This window comes from Manis javanica, chromosome 10 (assembly GCF_040802235.1).
Source record: "Manis javanica isolate MJ-LG chromosome 10, MJ_LKY, whole genome shotgun sequence".
NCBI classification, from domain to species: Eukaryota; Metazoa; Chordata; class Mammalia; order Pholidota; family Manidae; genus Manis; species Manis javanica.
In genome coordinates, this window is record NC_133165.1 from 78,756,118 (window position 1) to 78,774,339 (window position 18,222).

An 18,222-nucleotide genomic window follows, 5' to 3' on the forward strand; every position below is an offset into this window, starting at 1 on the left:
AACTTCCTTCAACTGTAGCCCTCTTTAAGGTCATCTGGCTTCTACTAACACACTCATCAATATTCTTTGGTCTCACTAACACCCCTCAAATTCCTTCCTGCTTCTACCCAAGATGCAAGACCCAGTTCCAAAGCTGTTCCCTCACTTTCAGGTGTTTGTTATGGCCATACCTCACTTACAGACTCTGGGTGGACTCAGAAGCTAAAAGCCACACACCAGAGCCAACTGTATATGCTGTTCTGTATCTTATTTCTTTGGTTTAACAACTTTGGTACCATTCCACATCAGCAGATACAGATGAAGCCAGTGTTCCATTGTCTGACTGAATCTTATCTTTAAACTTTGAAGTTATTAATATTTAGAATTTAAATGGTTAACATTTTAAATGTTAATTGAATTGCTAACTGCTCTCAAGTTGTAAGATTTAGGTTCACAATGATGTAGGGCAGAGGTCACCTCTCCAAACGCTTGACCACACAGTGTTAGCAAATTTTAACCTTCACTAACTTATAATAAAATAAACATTTTATTAATTATGAATAAGGTCAAGTACACTTTCATATATTTAAAAGCCATTTTCACTTTTTCTGTCCACTGTCTAATCATGGTATTTGTCTATTTGGGGGTAGTTAACCACTTTTTCTTATTGATGTTTTAGAGCTCTTAAGGAAAATAGACCTTCGTCTTACATGTTGCAAATATTTTTTTCACATTTTGTAATTTCTCTCGTTTGTTTATAGAAGTTTCTTCACTCAAGTTTTATATAAGCAAATTTATTTAAATTTCCCTCTATATCTTTAGATAGCTCTTCCCCACTCCATGATTCTAAAAAACAAAACAATTCCGTGATTTTTTACTATTTTTATGACTTCAAAATACATGATAGAGTTGGAATTTATTTTGATGTAGAGAGGGTGAGAATTCCACTTCTTCCCCAGCTGATTAATCATTTCATTGTATACAATTCATTCAATAATCCATCTTTCCCTCTCCTCCATCCCGTTTTCATTATGTTCTTTCTGCATTTCTTGTTGTATCTTTTTTGCCCTAGTAAATCCTGATACGTCTTTTATAGAACCATGGAACCACAGGTCTTTGGGTAGTGTCAGGAATTTGGCCGTAGGGAAGGAAGTCCTATGGGTCTAAAGTTTGCAAGTAGAACTCCCACCAATCTAGCCATTATTGGGTTTCCTTCCCCCAGAACTCCGCAACAAAGAGCAGTTAGGGGAAGTGGGCCCTTGAATTACGGAATGTTTCCTCTCCTGAGTGCCTGTTAGATAACTTGGGGTCGAGGTGTGGAGGCTGTGAACCTGTCTTTGCTAGCCAGGCAGTCTTTATTCTCCAGGGGCTGGTCTGCTTCATTTCATCCTAACTGCCCAACTCTTCCTTGAAATAGGGTTTAGGGCGTCCCGCGGCACCTCCCCCAAAGCCCTTGTTGCCGGTCCTTGCGCCGAGGAGAGGGAGGCTCCGAACCAACAGAGACTAGAATGGGATTGGCGGCAGGCGGTTGAGATGCCCGGTTTCGCAGCTAAGGGCTGGGCGGGTTGCAAGAAGTACCTGTCGCGGCGCGGGCTTCGCGCACCCCGCAGTGTCTTCTGCGCCCACCAGACGGCGCCCGGGCGCTCGCCTCCGCAGCACTGCCCGGGAGGCCAGCCGCGCGCAGCTGCGATCTGAAAAGAAGGGCGGCGGCCGGCGCCCTCCTCCCGTGGCAAGTGGGACAGGGTGCTGGGAAGCCCGGGCTTGGTTCCAGGGGCTGGGAGCAGTGGCTTCAACTTCGTTCCCCGCCCCCGCAGGAAACGCCGGGGGGCCGCCCCAGCGCGCGGTCTACAAAGCACAGAGCCGGAGGCGGGAGGGGCTGGGCGCGCCCAGGAGGCCGGGGACCTCCTCGCTCTCAGGCTCCCGCCGGGCTCCCCCATCAGGCCGCCCCGACCCCATGCGGACCCCCAGGCCGGAGCTGAGAGCCTGGCGCAACTTGGACCGAAATCTTGAGGCGGCCTTAGCACGTCAGACAGGTCAGTGCTCGGGCGGGATGGGGGCTGAGCTGGAAGCGAGAGCAGGCGCGCTAACCAGCCCACCCTGTGCCCCGCACGGCTCCCCGAGGCCGCTCGTGAGGCCACCTCCGCCGGGGTACCTAGTAACGGCTGCGTGATTCTGCATTTTTCATGACAGGCAAGGTGTGGGGCCGCCCTTTGCAGCCTTCCCTGGCCAGAGGGAGCGCAGGCCGAGGGGTCAGGGTGCGCGCGGGCCTGGCGGGCGGAGGCCTTGGGAATGTTCGCTGTCCCAGCAGAGCGGTGCTTTTCTACTGATGTGCTGCCTCATCGAAACCACCGCATCCAAAGGTCTCTTGCATCAAGACGCCGGGCCTCTGGAGTGGAGGAAACCGAGATGCGGGAGAAGGCGAGAAGAAAGGAGTCTGGGGGACCGAGGCCTCGGGAGTGCAGGGAGGGGGACAGGGGAAGCGATTCGCTGTGCAAATCCTAGCGCGCCGAGAAGCGGAGAGCGCCCCAGTGAGCCGGCAGGAGCCTCGAGAACCGCCGGCGTCCAGGGCCCGGCCCGCGCCTTCCCTCCCCACCGTTCTCACCCTTCCTTCCTTACCGCCCACCCAGGATGCGGCTGGGCCGCCGGGCCGTGTATGTGCTGGTCCTGCTGCTCGCCTGCGCCTCGCTGGGGCTCCTGTACGCGAGCACCCGGGACGCGACCGGCCTCCGGACACCTCTGGCGCTGTGGGCGCCCCTGCAGGTGCCCTCCAGGCCAGAGCTCCCAGCCCTGGCCCCGGAGCCCCGCTATGCACACATCCCCGTTAGGATCAAGAAGCGAGTGGTGGGGTGAGTGCTGGAAAGGGTGGCGGCAGCGCGGCGTCGCTGGGTGGGTGGTGTGGGCAGCTTTTGTTTGCTCCACTCTCAGCATTGAGCCTGGGTTCTCCAGACTGGTTTTGCAGGGTGAGGTAGAGGTGGGGGCAGGTACTCCGACCTGGACTGGGGGGAAAAATATGTCCTTTCTGAATATTTTCATGGTGTTGTGAGGGCCCTGAAAGGCTTTCTGATGTCCCAGTGAGTCCACATGAAAGGAGAGTCCAGGTGGGGGCCTGAATGGTTTGTAGACGACTCCGAAATCCTAGCAATTGGCCCTATTCTACATCTCTGTAAAATACATAGATAGGGGAGGGGTCTGGTCCCTCCTCCTAGGGCCTATTTGAAGAGGAGTGTTTAAGGGGACAGATATTGCATGGGCAGAACTGAAGGGCTAAGGGTGCACCTTAGTGTACGGTGCTGGATAATGTTTTGTAAGGTGAATAGAGCTGTGTGACTGGACTCTGATGACCTTCCCTCCATCCCCTCCAGGCTGCTCTCTAGACACAACTGCAGCTGTGAGCCCAGTGGAGGGAGCCTTCACCTCCCCTTCCAGAGGCAGGTCCAAGCCATTGACTTCACCAAGGCGTTTGACCCTGAGGAGCTGAAGACTGCCTCTGCCTTGAGAGAGCAGGAGTTTCAGGCCTTCCTTTCAAGGTACCAGCAGGAAAGGAGGGTCTACCTCCGCAGGTGGACAGCGTGGGAAGCCTGGGTGGTGGGTGTGGCCAGAGGGAAAGCCCCTCCCCCTGACTCCTCCTCTGTCCTCCTCCTCCTCAAATGCCAGGAGCCAGTCCGCTGCTGACCAGCTGCTCATAGCCCCTGCCAACTCCCCCCTCCAGTACCCCTTGCAGGGTGTGGAGGTGCAGCCACTCAGGAGCATCTTGGTGCCAGGTGGGAACAGCAGTCCTAGGGGATGAGCCAAGCCACTGTGGGGGTGGCAGAGCCTGAGGCTGGGTGGGGAAGAATGAGGGAAAATTGGAATGGGACGCAGGGGGACTTCAGCTGAAAGGTGAACTTGAAGTCAGAAGGGGGATCCTGAACTGGGAGGTGGGGACAGAACGGATTCTAGGGCTGTCAGGAATTGCAGAAGACCTGTAATTGTTTTTTTTAATTAAGATATCATTGATATACATCTTAGGAAAGTTTCACATGAGCAACATTGTGATTTCAACATTCACCTATATTACCAAGCGCCCCCCCCATCAGTCACTGTCCATTAGCATAGTAAGATGCTATAGAGTCATTACTTGTCTTCTCTATGCTGTGACCTACCTATATTGTGTGTGCTAATTATAATGCCCCTTAATCCCCTTCTCCCTCCTTCCCCAACCCCTTCCCTTTGGTAATCTCTAGTCCCTTCTTGGAGTCTGTTAGTCTCCTACTGTTTTGTTCCTTCAATTTTGCTTTGTTGTTATACTCCACAAATGAGTGAAATCATTTGGTACTTGTCTTTCTCTGCTTGGCTTATTTCACTGAGCAAAATACCCTCTAGTTCCATCCATGTTGTTGCAATGGCAGGATTTCTTTTCTTTTCTTTTTTAGCAGGAGAAAAAAAAGCAAAGTTTAATTATGCATGTTCAGGGAATCCATAGAATGAGATTTCAAAGACAGCCAGGGAGAATGAGGCATATCTGTCATCCTGAACTAAGGAGAAAGGGGCAGGGGCCTGGACTTCAAAGGGAAAGGGAAGCAGTTCACGACAGGAGAGTAAATGTTTGGCAAACAGATACTTGATGGGCCACAGAGGAATTTTTTTTTTAATTTTGGTATCATTAATCTACAATTACATGAAGGACATTATGTTTACTAGGCTCCCCCTTCACCAAGTCCCCCCCACATCCCTGTTCACAGTCACTGTCCATCAACATAGTAAGATGCTGTAAAATCACTACTTGTCACCAAGTTCACAGTCACTGTCCTTCAACATAGTAAGATGCTGTAGAATCACTACTTGTCTTCTCTGTGTTGCATAGCCCTCCCCGTGCCCCCCCAACACTATACATGCTAATCGTAATGCCCCCTTTCTTTTCTTCCCACCCTTATCCCTCCCTTCCCACCCGTCCTCCCCAGTCCTTTTCCCTTTGGTAACTGTTAGTCCATTCTTGGGTTCTGTGCTTCTGCTGCTGTTTTGTTCCTTCAGTTTTCTTTTGTTCTTATACTCCACATGAGGGAGATCATTTGGTACTTGTCTTTCTCCGCCTGGCTTATTTCACTGAGCATAATACCCTCTAGCTCCATCCATGTTGTTGGGAATGGTAGGATTTCTTTTCTTTTTATAGCTGAATAACATTCCATTTTGTATATGTGCCACATCTCCTTTATCTATTCATCTACTGATGGACACTTAGGTTGCTTCCATATCTTGGCTATTGTAAATAGTACTGCAGTAAACATAGGGGTGCATATGTCTTTAATCAGAGATCTTGTTTTCTTCAGGTAAATTCCTAGGAGTGGAATTCCTGGGTCAAATGGTATTTCAATTTTTAGTTTTTTGGGGAACCTCCATACTGCTTTCCACAATGGTTGAACTAGCTTATATTCCTACCAACAGTGTAGGAGGGTTCTCCTTTCACTGCATCCTCACCAGCAATTGTTTCTTGTCTTTTGGATGTTGGCCATCCTAAGTGGTGTGAGGTGATATCTTATTGTGAGACCTGTAATTGTAATCAGAGAGGTTTGGGGAAAAGAACCCATTCTTTGCTGACTGACCAAAGGTTAGGTGGATAGGTCAGACAAGCTGTAGAAGAGCTCCTGCTTTGAGAAGAAAGAGTGAAAAATCAGTTACTTTAGGCTGTGTCCCGCAGCATGCCCTGCAGTGGCCTTAACCAGAGGGATGGGTGAGAACTTCTGTGTTGTGTATGGTGAAAGAGGGAAGAGAAAGGGAAGAAGAATTCAAGGCTTCCTGTGATTTTGATCCCCTCCTCCTTCCCTTCAGGGCTGAGCCTGCAGGCAGCTTCTGGTCAGGAGGTATACCAGGTGAGAGGAACCAGGTGAGAGGAGCCAGGGGGCGGGGAGACCAGGGGGCATCAAGGATGCAGGAGGGAGATGGGGCTGCTAACAGAGAAATGGAGGAACCAGGGGGCCAAGAGGTGGGTGTGGGGCCTAACATGCAGTCTGCAATCCCCTCTCCCAGGTGAACCTGACTGCCTCCTTGGGCACCTGGGATGTGGCAGGGGAAGTGACCGGAGTGACTGTCACTGGAGAGGGGCAACCAGATCTCACCCTCGCCAGCCCAGGGCTGGACCGACTCAATCGGCAGCTGCAACTAGTCACTTACAGCAGCCAAAGCTATCAGGCAAATACAGCAGACACAGGTGTGAGGCCTGGGTGGAGGTAGGGGCAGGCTGGGTGAACAGGAAGAGCCCAGAAAGGCTTGAGTGGGCAAATGGCAGAGAGTGTAGGAGACGCTGGGGCAATGGCCAGAGCTGCCCAGTCACACAATGGGCATTTCAGCTAGGCCAGCAGGGCCAGGGAGGGAGAGAAGGGGCCTTTGTTCATCTGGGGCCAGAGCAGGCCAGAGGGAACCCGAGCCTTGGGTGTGTCCCTGCTGCTTTAGCCCAACCATGGGGGCTCCAGGAAGTGACCTGTCCCAGGAGCCAGAAGAGTCAAGCTTCACAGCCAGCTGTACACTTACTAGCAGGCAAAGGGCTTTATCTCTCAGAGCTCCTATTTCTCCTCTAGCAAAAGGGGTGCCCCCTGCTCTTCGACCAGGCTTGCTACCCCAAACCTGTGCTCCCATTGGGAACTTTGCACTTGCTGTTCCCTCTGCCTAGAATGCTCTTCCCCCAGGTTTTTGCAGGGCTGGCTCCTTCTTGTCATTTGGTGATCCTACCTTAAATGTCCCCTCTTCAGTATCACATTACCTGTCTTATTTTCTAATCAATACTTATCAGTATCTGAGTTTTCTTATTTACTTTACCTGGAACAAGACTGACTAGGTTCCTTTATCAGCTTCATTGCTTCATAGTTGTGTAAATGTGGACAAGTTACTTAATTTCTCTGTACCTTCTTTTTCTGTAGTAGTACTCTACTTAGCAGGTCTGTTGTGAAGAGTAAATAAATTCATATGTTTAAAGTCATTTGAAAGGGGCCTGTCAGGAAGTAAGGGCTTAGTAAAGGTTAGCTTTTAATACATCTTTTATTATCTTTCTCCCACCCATTAGAATGTAAGTTCCATGGGGTAAGAAACTTGCATTCTTGTCCATCAGGCCTAGAAAGGTAGTACACAGAGTAGACACTTAAATAACGATTTACTGAAAAACAATGTTGTCCCAGCCATAAGGGCCACATCTCATGTCCTTCCTTTCCAGTCCGGTTTTCCACTGAGGGACATGAGGTAGCCTTCACCATTCGCATAAGACACCCCCCCAACCCTCGGCTGTATTCACTTGGATCTCTACCCCAGGGAGGTGAGGCTGTCTTTCCCAGAGAAGTGGTCCAGGCCTCCTGGGGAGCAAGTTGGGAGAGGGCGGCCCTGGGAGATGCCGCCCTGCTCCTCACTCCCTACTCTCCTTGCCTGCACCTCACCCTGCCCCTCACTCCCAGCCCAGTACAACCTCAGTGCTCTGGTCACCATCGCCACTAAGACCTTCCTTCGTTACAATCGGCTACGGGCACTCATTGCCAGCATCCGCCGCTTCTACCCGACGGTCACCGTGGTCATCGCTGACGACAGCGACAAGCCAGAGAGCATTAGCGGACTCCACATTGAGCACTATCTCATGCCTTTCGGCAAGGTGCGCAGCCTGAGGCTGAAGGGCGCCCCAGCGGGCACCAGGAGGGGCACACCTTCAGTCTGCAGTCTTGAGTAGTGATGCCAGAACTTCCTGCTTCAGAATCACTGGTGCCTGTCACGGTTGAGGGTCCCCGGGATGTAAGCTCCGTGGCAGCAGGAATCATACCCGCCTTATTCACGCTGCATTCTTAGAATGGTGCTTAGCATCTAGTGGGCGCTCAATACACTGTTGAATGCATGAAACCACACATGAATAAGACGCATTCCCAGACCCTCTCCCAGAACAGACTCAGAACCTCTGGCTGTGGGAAACTGAATTTTTTCCTAGCTCTGGGCCATTGGTAAGCACTTGAACGTTTGGAGAGGGGCACCGGCTGTTGAGAGGAGAGAGGTATCAGAGGGTTGTGTCCTTTGTCTACAGCCTCACCAATCATACATACCCTTCTCCCAGGGTTGGTTTGCAGGCCGAAACCTGGCCATATCCCAAGTAACCACCAAGTACGTGCTGTGGGTGGATGACGACTTCATCTTCACCGCGCGGACACGGCTGGAGAGGCTGGTGGATGTGCTGGAGAGGACACCGCTGGACCTGGTAGGGGAGAGGCCCCGGGGCTGGGGTGGGAGGAGAGCCTCCAGCAAGCTAAGGCCACCAGGAGAGGCCCGGCTTCCAGGCGCCAGCCTGGGACAAAGAGAGGACGACGAAGCGTAGAGGACTCTCTGGGTCCTGCAGGGGTCCAACGGAAAAGGACTGGACAAGAGAATGGCCCCGGGGAGAGGGAGCATGGTGTCCCCGCTCCCAGACCCAGCCCTACCTGGAGCCAACCTCCTACTCCTGCAGGTGGGGGGCGCAGTGCGCGAGATCTCGGGCTTCGCCACTACCTACCGACAGCTGCTGAGCGTGGAGTCCGGTGCACCAGGCCGCGGGAACTGCCTTCGGCAAAGGCGCGGCTTCCACCATGAGCTCGTCGGCTTCCCAGGCTGCGTAGTCACTGACGGCGTGGTCAACTTCTTCCTGGCGCGCACCGATAAGGTGCGAGAGGTCGGCTTCGACCCACGCCTCAGCCGCGTGGCGCATCTGGGTGAGTGGCGCCCCCTCCCAGCCTGGCCTGACAGGGACCCCGCGGGGCGAGGCTTGGTGCAGCCAGGCGCCCAGAGGCCAGGATACGCCTGTCCCATCCACGTGGAGCTCACGGCTGCCACCCGAGGCCCCTAGAGCGGTTCTGAGATTTACCAAGACCTGTGCCTGGGCAAGAGACTTGAGCTCCCACCCTCCCAGCCCCCACAGACGCTGGGTCCACCTTGAACTTCCCCACCAGTGTCAGCGGCACCTTTACCCGACTCCCAGCCACTGCCTCTTGTTCAGCCCACTCAGAGCAGCCCATTCAGCATCACTGAACCTGGGTGCGTGTGTTGGGGGGACGTGGGGGTGGGGGTGGAGTCCGTTTTCAAAGCACAAGGTGAGTATATTGACTGCATTTTCCACAGGAGTAACACTAAGACCCAAAAGGATTCATTACTAGCCCCAAGTCTTTAGAAATGGAGTCTTTGCTGTGCACCCTCCATACCCCAAATTTCAGTTCTCCCTGAAGGGTTGGCCTTCAGCTCCCTCAAGACCCTTCACTGTGTGCTTTCACCTCCAGAATTCTTCCTGGATGGGCTTGGTTCCCTTAGGGTGGGCTCCTGCTCAGACGTCATTGTGGATCATGCATCCAAGCTGAAGCTGCCTTGGACATCAAAGGATGCTGGGGCAGAGACTTATGCCCGATACCGTTATCCAGGATCACTGGATGAAAGTCAAGTGGCCAAACACCGCCTGCTCTTCTTCAAACACCGTCTGCAGTGCATGACCTCAGAGTGATGGCCACTCAGAGCCTTCTGTAAGGCTGGGCCTGCCTCCTTGTCCCTACCAGGAATTTCTAGCAAACCCACCACCCAGTGACCACTGACTCTCCCTGATGCCCTTCAGAACCTAATCCCAAATAGGGGCCTATCCTGGTGACACTCCTCCTGTTCAAGTGCCCAGGGACAGGATAGAGCCATAACTTGTCCCATAGCCAGTGCCAAGTCCTCCCCAACCCCCTTCTCATGGGGCAGGAAGTGGGGGGGGTCACTTTCCAAGTGCCAAAGAGCCCATGGGGACTCTTAGAACCTAAAGTGTAGACACTCCCATCTCCTAGGGACTGAGGGGATGGGAAAGCCCCCAACATGTATTCCCAGGTCTGTGCTGCTGTTCCTCATCCCTGGATCCAGGACTCTGTGCACTGGCTCCAGCCCCATCCCCATAGAGAGAGCCAGGGACTCTGGAGCTGGGGTCACAGCTGAACACACAAGTGAAAGCTGTTTGCAGTTGTGTCTCTGTGGTGCTGTGGGCATAGAGGTCAGTGAACCAAGGGTCCATGTGTGGATGCCCAAACTCACTTCAAGACTCCCAGAGGCTCTCAGCTTCATTTTATTAGTTATATTAGGGAAGAGACCTCCTCATGCACACATTGTTGGGACCCTCCAACTGACCAGGTCAGACCCACACTGTGCAAGGCTTTGGACCAGTGGGCACCCGGAAAAAGGAGGGAACATGTCAGGGATAGACCAGATACCCCCTCACCCTATATTTGGCAGTCTTCTGAGGGCCACACACCCCTCATAGGGACCTTAGTTCCTCCTTTCTTCACCCATAACTAGACTTCATCTTAAGTTGACTAATCATTTCATCCCAACCCCTTCCTCCTCAGCTTCTTCCTCAGTCCCCTACCCAAATCCCTCTGCCTGGATCTTCATCCACTGATTCATACTTCACTGGCTTTAGCCCAGCACCTCCTGGATCCCACTGCCTTTGCTGCTGTCCCTCACCAGTCTCTCCAGGGCATGAACAGCTGCATCCTGGACACTCACAAACAGCTGCTCTGGGGTCACGCCGTCCAGGAGCCCTGCCTGGGTCAGTGTCCCCAGCACTGAGGCTGTGTGGATAGAGGGGCCAGGCTCTTAGGTCTTAAGTGAACACAGTATACTCTGAGCTCCCCCAAGTGTCCAGCTATCCCCCAGGTTGCAGGGCCCTCCAGCCTCCACACTTCTCACCATTACACTGAGCCAGGAGAAGGTGGATCCCAGCATCTCGGCAAAGGCTGGCCAGCTGCAGAGGTTGGGCAGGAGTTAATGCTAGAGCAGAGAGTATGCTTCAGATGACAAGGGGCTTTTCTCCTCCACCTATGCTCTCCCTCACCTGTACCACTTCTCTGGCCCCAGCGGCATCTGCAAAGGTGACCCCGCTGCAGTCTAGGACCACCACTCTGACAGGCTCAGCAACTAGAATGGGAGAAGGCACAGTACCCAGATGCTTCTATGGGTCATGCCCAAACCTGCCTCCTGTCATCCCATCTCACCTGCATCAGATGGGCCATCTGTCTTTGGGGTCTCCTGTGAGTAGAGAAGGGGACTCAATACCTCTGAGACATAAGCCTAAACATATACCCCTTGAGCACAGTGGTCCCCCTCAGAAGACCCACCTGCCTCCCATTCCCAGAGAAGTCACACTTCCCTTTGACCAAGTCTCACCTTGCCTCCTTCTCCAAGCCCCAGATGCTGCTGGAGGGTGCGGCGAAACTGCCCACAGGTCCCAAAGTACAGTGGTGTTGGATAGCTCAGGATGCAGAGTCCTGGGACCTGAAGGAGCTAAGGGGTCAGAGGGTCAGAGAAATATCTGCATCTAATCTTCTCTTCCTTCTTTGGTATAATCCACCCACCTTATGGCTCTCTCTGAGTGGCCTGTAGAGCTCAGTCCCCTCAGCAAGTCCAAGTGCCAGGCACTGAACCCTGGGCAGGAAGCTGGGGTCAGATTTCCAGCCTGGACTGGCTGGAGAGTCACCCCAAGCACTCTGTTCTCTCCCCTCCCATATCCCAATTCCTCTCATCTCTGCTCCCACCTCTGGGTGCGGCAGACCACTGTCATCATGGAGAAGACCACACCTACAGCCAGGCCGAGGTCCACACTCAGGATCACTACCGCCACCCACGTGACCATCCACACAGCCTGCAGGATGTGGATGGGAGTGAAATGCCCAGAAGAAATTCCAGGCCACCACTGCCAGAGAAAGGGGCCCAGGGGCAGTGACTGACAGGGCAAGTGATGGGGAGGGATAGCCCAGGAGAAGATAGAAAGAATGCAGAGTGGGGGACAGGACTGACCCAACAGGGGATAGACACCAAATGCAATGACCCCAGAACTTGTACCAGCTGTGGAGTTATAAAAATTGAGGCCTGACGGGTTCAAACCTCACCTTTCACCTTGTCTCTGAGTAAAGGGACTAGGAGGTATGCATGTTGGGGTTGGGGGCACTGCATAACTTAGGACAATAGGCTTTGATCCTGGGCAGAGGCTGGGGATCCAGGGAAATGGGAGGGGGCACTCTGGGGTGAGACTGCCATTTCTCACAAAGTCCACACGGCTGATGCGCCATAGTTGTGGAAGTTCCTGCATCTGGAAGAACATCTGGCGCATGCTGGAGATGTTGATGCAGGCCAGGACAGCCTTGGGGGAGAGGAGGCGAGCTGACCACCCCAATGTCCTGGCATGTAGCCATCCCTGCCAGCCACCCCACACCTTGTCCCCTCTGCTCCTCACCTTGGGTAGATAGTGGAAGAAAGGCCCCAGCCACAGCAACACAGACAAAACAACTATGCAGGAGAAGAGGCCTGCCAGCTAGAGAAAAGATGGACAGGAGCAAAGAAGTGAGAATCTCGCCCACCCTGTGTGAGAGCGGCTTTCCCTGCCCACTCTGCCTCTGCCTCACCTTCCTTGGATGTCTCCCTCCTCTGAAATCTCCCACGCAGACATTCCTCACCCTTCAACTCCCCTCTTGATATTCTGTCGCTTATACCTACCTTTCCCCTTCCCCCAAATAAATGCCTATCATTCACAGGTCTCTCCCTACATGTAGTTCAACGTCCCTACTTTTAGCCCAGCTCCATCTTAAAAGCCACTGTTGGATTACCCTTAAAGCAGGCTAACTCTATGCTTAGGATACAGGCAAAGTAAAGGAAACAACATTTTAGGGGGAAACTCTCAAGTGATACTTCTTTTTAAAAGAAAATGTCCTTGTAGGGAAAAAAATAAGAACTTTGTCTTTCAAAGTTATTTCATAGTTTAGTTTTGTTCTTAGTTTGAACTACATAAGTTAAGCACCATAGACCTTTTCAGTGCTCAGAGTCTACAAAACTCTTAATGGAGCTTTGTTATGTTCCATCTCTCCTACCTAGATACCTATCCATGTCCTCCCTCACCCACCCTCACAGTTTTCCATCTGCCACCTGGGTCTTCCATTTGTCTCTCCACCACCACCACCACCCCGACCAGGGATGTGCTCCTACCTGTGTGTTCCCACCAGCATCCACCAGTAGGCTGGTTGTGGCCAATGTGGCTGAGTTGGGAAAGCAAGAGAAGAGGGAGGAGATGAGGTTGGAGACACCATGGGCCAAGAGCTCCTGGAGGGATACAGTGAGATGAAGAGGAGAGAGACAAAGGCATTGCGGGTTCAGATCAGGGGTTTGGGTTCCTCAGTCGGAGTCACACCTGGTTGGAATCAATTGTGTAGTTATACTTGTCTGCATAGATGGAGGCCAGGGAGACAGACACAGCAAAAGTAACCAGTGCGATGGGCAGTGAGTCAGCCAGAATCCTGGGCAGCTCAGCCAGGTTGGGGAGATGGGGCTGGAGAAATCTGGAGAGAGAGGGGTCCATGGTGAGGGCAGTTGGGTATAACAAGAATATAGGGAAGATAGAGAAAATAGGACTGGGCAGGACAAGAGGAGGTGTTGGGTAGGACAAGTGTGAAAAGAGCAGGTTGGTGTCTTCATTCTCTCTTACCCTCCAGGAAGCAGCCCCACTATCTGGACATTGTATCTTGTGTCCAAGGAAGAAGTGAAGCAGAGCACAGAGGCCAGAAGCACCTGGGAAAGAGCAAATTAGGACATGGGAGGAGATGGGCCGCCTGGCAGGGGCTGAAGGGGCTCAACATGAGACAAGAACATGATGCAGATTAAATGGTTGTGGGAGCCCAGCACCTGGGGAAGATGGGATGTGTTTGAGGTGGATGCCTGACAACTAATTTAGAGTGAAGGAGAGTGGGGCTGGGAAAGAGGAAGGATGTACACCTGAGGTGGGGGAGAGAGATGGACGGGAGGACATAAGAGGGAGCAATGGTGGGCATCAAGAGGTGCAACTGAGCCATTCTACGCAGGGAAGCCAGGCTGGATCTAGGAATATAGGGAATATCGGTGGAGACGTGGAAAGCTCTTCTCGTTGGAGAGAGAGAAATGTGGGCGTGGGAAGGAAGATAAATGGCAAGTTACAGTGGGCGACCCCGGGAGGAGAGACGGGAGTGGAGGTGCTGTGAGAGCTGTGCGCAAGAAGACACTCTTAAGAGGTCTAGAGGGGGCTCTGCGATGGAGTGTAACGTGTGGGTGGGGGTTCCGAAGGGTCAATGTGTTCTGGGAAGGGGCCTGGCAAAGTACACGTTTAAGCACCGCCTCTCGTCTGTGAGCCCTCTGCATTCCACGAGGGGGAGGCAGCAGCCAGCTCCTACCCAAGGGGCAAAGTCTGAGCTGTGCAGGCGGCGGGGACCCAGGAGCCAGCCTCACCAGGACGATTTCCCCTGGGATCGGGGTGGGTAGTCTGTCTCGGAATCTCACGTTCAATTCCTTGATTGGCACGAGCAGCGCCAGGCTGAGTGCCGAGATGGTCAGCTCGGCCGGACTGCTCCGTGGCAGCGCCGTCAGCACAGCAGCCAGCGTCTGCGGGCACGGGCGGTGAGCAGAGGGCCCGGCGCCGGGACTACTGCCCGCAGCGCGGACCCACCTGACCCCGACAAGGCCTCCTTGCTCTGATCAGGGCTCCTACCTCCGCGGCGTGGTTATAACCTTTTGTCCTCCACCCCAGGCGCGCTCTAGCCCTTCCTTCCTTTATTTTCGGATTCCCTTTGCCCGGGACCGCTAGAAGCTTCTTCGCTGTTCTCCCACCCCACCTTGAAGAGAGCGAAGCAGCCGATCTGGCGCGGGAGGGGCAACCCCAAAAGGCTTGGCAGTTGGGACACGAGCACGTGCAGCGCGGCCCCGCTGGTCAGAGCTTTGACCACAGGCTCCGACAAGAAGATGGACAGGACGCCGAGCTGCAGCACGAACATCCCCAGCTGCCGCGGAGGAGATGCGCAATCACCGATCGGCGCAGGGGCAGGAGCCGCCCAGTCCCAGCGCGGGGCGCCAGCTTCTTCGCGCACGTCTCCCAACTGGTCCAGCGCGGGAGACTTATCCCTGACCAACTCCTCTCCCCTGGCTCCCCGCGTGCATCCCCCAGAATCCTCCCCCAGGGTCCATCCTCACCATCAGAGCCCCGCTTCCGAAGGCCAAGGCCGAAGCCACCTCAACCCGCTGAGCGTCCAACTGTTCCCTCTGGATTCCGCTCAGGTTCCCCCCGAGGGGTTCGGGTACCAGTCGCTCCACGGCCGAGCCAGTCATGAGGCTGAGTACCGCGAAAGTTCCTGCGGGACAAATTCAGAGATCACCAGCGCTGCTCCGCGCTCGCGGCCCGGGACGCTGCTGACGGACCCTACTCTCTTAGAAGTCTGATGCTCAAGCGGAGACGTGGGGCCAAGAGCTGGCGCAGCAGGCCGGAGCCCACGGAGAACAAGGAGGTGGGCGCGCCAGCCGGCGAAAACTGCCCCCGAACTGCGTTGCAGCCCACTCTGCAGAAGCCCCGCAGACTGTGCTGCTTTGGGTGACCACGCAACTCTTCTCCCCTCTTCCAAGTCCCGGATATGTTCGTTTTAGCCAAATTTCATGGGGAGAAAAAGTCCGAGGAAACTCCAGCCTCTTTGCACCCACTCAGCACTCCAGCCAGCATTGCTGGGATTGGAGGTTCACTGCTTCAGCGGCGGTTTGGGGAGAGGAAGAGGGGAAGAAGAGCAGGGAGCTTATTGGAACAGAAGCCGCACCCCACAGAGGAGGAGAGGAGTCACCGGATCACTCACCCGTGGACAGGTGTCTCCCAGTACCCAACAAGGTGTAAATGAGGACGGGAAAGAAAGAAGTGTAGAGTCCGAACACTGGTGGCACGGAGGTCAGGAGGGCGAAAGCCATGCCTGGGGAAGAGGTGGAAGGAAAAATGTTCGGCATGGGAGAGGGAAGGGGGTGTCCAGCTACCCCCTTCCTGCACTCCTAGGACTGGCATGGGGACGCTAATCATGGCACAAGAGGGAGTTGAGGGGTTAACAGGCCTCAGTGGGAGGCCCTGGAGCATACAAGGTCAGAGCTCCTTGTCGGGCTGAGTCCTGGGGGGCAGGCGCCGTGCCTCTCTCCAGTTCCCCGAGCTGGAACGTGTCCTAGACTTCTCGCAGGATTGCGCAGATGAGGGGAGCTGGGGGTGGGCATCTGATGGGGCCCACGGTCCTTACCGGGTACTTGGTTTCTGGGTCCTGTCTGCGAACTCAGCTCACCCCTGGTTTCCCAGCCTCCGCGCCTCCCGGAAACGCTCTAGAGCTTGGGCCCCGGACAGGCTGGTGTTGGAGCCGCTCACCCTGGGGCACGTGCACGATGCCCACGGTCACTCCTGCCACCGCATCCCCAAGCAGCCAGGCCCGCCATCGGTAGTGGGGCAGCCAACGCAGCAGGGGGAGCCGCGCAAGCAGCAGGCGCCACGCCCCGGGTCCCCAACACGCACGGGCCCGCTGCCTCCACTGTCTGAAATGCCGACTCCAGGCGGGCCCCGAGAATAGTTCCGGTTCCGGCTCTGCGTCCCCGAAGAGCTGCTGGAACCGGGCCTCGGTGAGAGGTTCCCTGAACTTGGCGCACAGCGGGGGCGTAGGGTGTGAGGCCTCTCCTGGGCCTGGGCAGGTGCTAGCACCTAGCAGTTCACTCATTTTTGCACTTGGCCACCTCCTGCACAGCCCAGTCTTAAATAGCCCTCCGCCCACCAGTCCGGAGTTCCGCCTCCAAGAAGCAGGGGCCAATCGGGCCTTGGAGGCCTCCCTCAGGGACCTCTACCGCGGAAAGAGCCGTGGCTTGGGAACCGGGTGTCAGGCGTTTTGTTTCTTCAAACATCCTTGGCCATATCCCTCAGATCGCCGCCTATGCAGGGGTGGCTGTGTAAAGTGTAGGGACCAGAGAGCACATCCTCAACACCCAGCACCCACTCTGTACCACTCCTAAGCCTTTCGACTACCGCCTCTTCAGTCCAGGTTCCTTTTCATTATCTGCACTCTGGGAGGAGATAGAAACTGGGTCCTGTAAGGTAACCGGTCATGCCCGGAGCTGCCGCATTCCTGGAAAGAAAGCTCAGCGCAATTTCGACTCCCCTCTCCTCGCATACCCACATTTTTGTCCGGTACACCTTGCCCCAAGAAAGTGCAGGGTACTCTGTTGGCCTCAGTCATCCAACAACCTAGTGAGATGGGAAGCAGCTACAGGTATGGGATGGGATGGCAGGGAACCACCAGCTTCTATCTCTACTTGGAGGGGCTGGGCCTACATTTCCAGTTCAGGGCCTCAGGGAAAAATACCGAACTGATAGGAAATTATGATTTTATTTCTCAGGAGCCAAAAAATCTGAAGCACCATTTATTACATTCAAGTGCTATTCATAAAGTAGGCAATAAAAAGCACATTAAATTAAGTACAAAAATGTCACCCAGCCACCTCATGTGCCCTGTGGTCCCACAAGACAAAGCTCTGAGCTCCGGGATCCTGCTGTGGCCCATCCTCTCCTCCTTTCCCAAAGATCCTCAGCACTCCTCCCATCACCCTCGGGTCCCCAGTCCCTGACCCCAAAACCCTGGGGGTGGGGTACAGTGAGGGTGGGTCTCCCCTCTTCAATTCCTCTTATTGTTCCCCAGAAGTCTTATCTGGGCTCCAGGTCCTGCCCACCCTCCTCTAGAGGTCCCTCCCCTCATTGTGGCCAGAAGGACCTCAGGCCCGCAGGGAGGTCCTGGCTCCTCCTGCCCTCCCACCCCAGCTGTCTATTGTCTGCTGAGGAAGCCCAAGTACACGTGACTGGGCCCAGGAAACAAGTGGACACACCGATGCCCAAAGACCCAGGACAGGGCATCTGGACATGTATCTCTGCAGGTTTGGCCCTTTCTGTTCCAGGGCTGTCCCGGAAGTTGGGAGGGGTGAAGACCCCTTTGAGCTCTCCACTCTTGGGTCTGTGGCTTGTAGAAGAATTCACTCCTGCTCGGTGTGGATATGCCTTACAACCTCTCAGACAGCAAGAATAAGGAGACCAGAGCCAAAAGGGACCACAGCCCCCAGAGGTGGCCCTCTCCACCTTCCCATTCTTCCTCAGCTGAACATGGAAGCCTCAGAAGTAAAGGCATAGAGGGCATTTGGTGCTTTAGAATCTGGGTTTGGGGAATGGTGGAAAGTCACATTACACTGGACTTCCAGCAGGGTCTAGAACAGAGGCCAGATGAGAGGGGTCTTTGTATAAAGGGGAGGCTACATCAAGGATCTGGGGTTTTCCAGTGGTCCCAAGCTCCAGGTCTGGACACAGAGATGCTGCAACTGCGTGAGGGACAAAGAGAGCAGCTCTTTATCTTGCACCCTGTGCCCTACTTTTACTGGACCCCTCCTCAAGACGACTGATCTGAGGGCCAGCTG

The 18,222-nt window shown here is 54.3% G+C and overlaps 2 protein-coding genes across 26 annotated transcripts; one reads left to right on the forward strand and one right to left on the reverse strand.

Moving 5' to 3' along the window:
* The first annotated feature begins 1,464 nt into the window (after positions 1 to 1,464).
* Positions 1,465 to 12,508, forward strand: B4GALNT1 (beta-1,4-N-acetyl-galactosaminyltransferase 1). 7 transcript variants are annotated; one of them, XM_073213379.1, is made up of 13 exons: positions 1,466 to 1,708; positions 1,794 to 2,397; positions 2,607 to 2,825; positions 3,342 to 3,506; positions 3,634 to 3,740; positions 5,785 to 5,825; positions 5,983 to 6,163; positions 7,160 to 7,258; positions 7,395 to 7,585; positions 8,036 to 8,176; positions 8,423 to 8,663; positions 9,225 to 9,461; positions 11,517 to 12,508. In XM_073213379.1, exons 2-12 carry the CDS (start codon positions 2,306 to 2,308, stop codon positions 9,440 to 9,442), a joined length of 1,695 nt encoding a protein of 564 aa, XP_073069480.1. In that variant the 5' UTR covers positions 1,466 to 1,708; positions 1,794 to 2,305; the 3' UTR covers positions 9,443 to 9,461; positions 11,517 to 12,508. The 7 variants fall into 7 exon arrangements, 6 of the variants coding, with proteins under 6 accessions (XP_073069481.1, XP_073069480.1, XP_036847919.2 ...); XR_012121435.1 differs by having other exon boundaries at positions 1,467 to 1,708; positions 9,225 to 9,961; XM_036992024.2 differs by having other exon boundaries at positions 1,467 to 1,708; positions 1,794 to 2,012; positions 2,170 to 2,397; positions 9,225 to 12,508.
* Positions 8,470 to 18,159, reverse strand: LOC108409978 (solute carrier family 26 member 10). Of its 19 annotated transcripts, none has more exons than XM_017680822.3 (17): positions 16,145 to 17,684; positions 15,600 to 15,710; positions 14,953 to 15,110; positions 14,598 to 14,762; positions 14,215 to 14,367; positions 13,442 to 13,524; positions 13,148 to 13,295; positions 12,946 to 13,059; positions 12,200 to 12,277; positions 12,011 to 12,106; positions 11,502 to 11,608; positions 11,322 to 11,391; positions 11,134 to 11,250; positions 10,962 to 10,995; positions 10,802 to 10,884; positions 10,657 to 10,711; positions 10,018 to 10,538 (listed from the first exon to the last, which is right to left on the reverse strand). In XM_017680822.3, the coding sequence occupies exons 1-17, from the start codon at positions 16,485 to 16,487 to the stop codon at positions 10,384 to 10,386; spliced, it is 2,070 nt and encodes a 689-aa protein (XP_017536311.3). In that variant the 5' UTR covers positions 16,488 to 17,684; the 3' UTR covers positions 10,018 to 10,383. The 19 variants fall into 19 exon arrangements, 18 of the variants coding, with proteins under 18 accessions (XP_073069475.1, XP_073069472.1, XP_017536311.3 ...); XM_073213370.1 differs by having other exon boundaries at positions 10,018 to 10,135; positions 10,429 to 10,538; positions 12,011 to 12,277; XM_073213371.1 differs by lacking the exon at positions 10,018 to 10,538 and adding an exon at positions 8,478 to 8,596 and having other exon boundaries at positions 12,011 to 12,277; positions 16,145 to 18,159.
* Between the last annotated feature and the right edge of the window lie 63 nt (positions 18,160 to 18,222).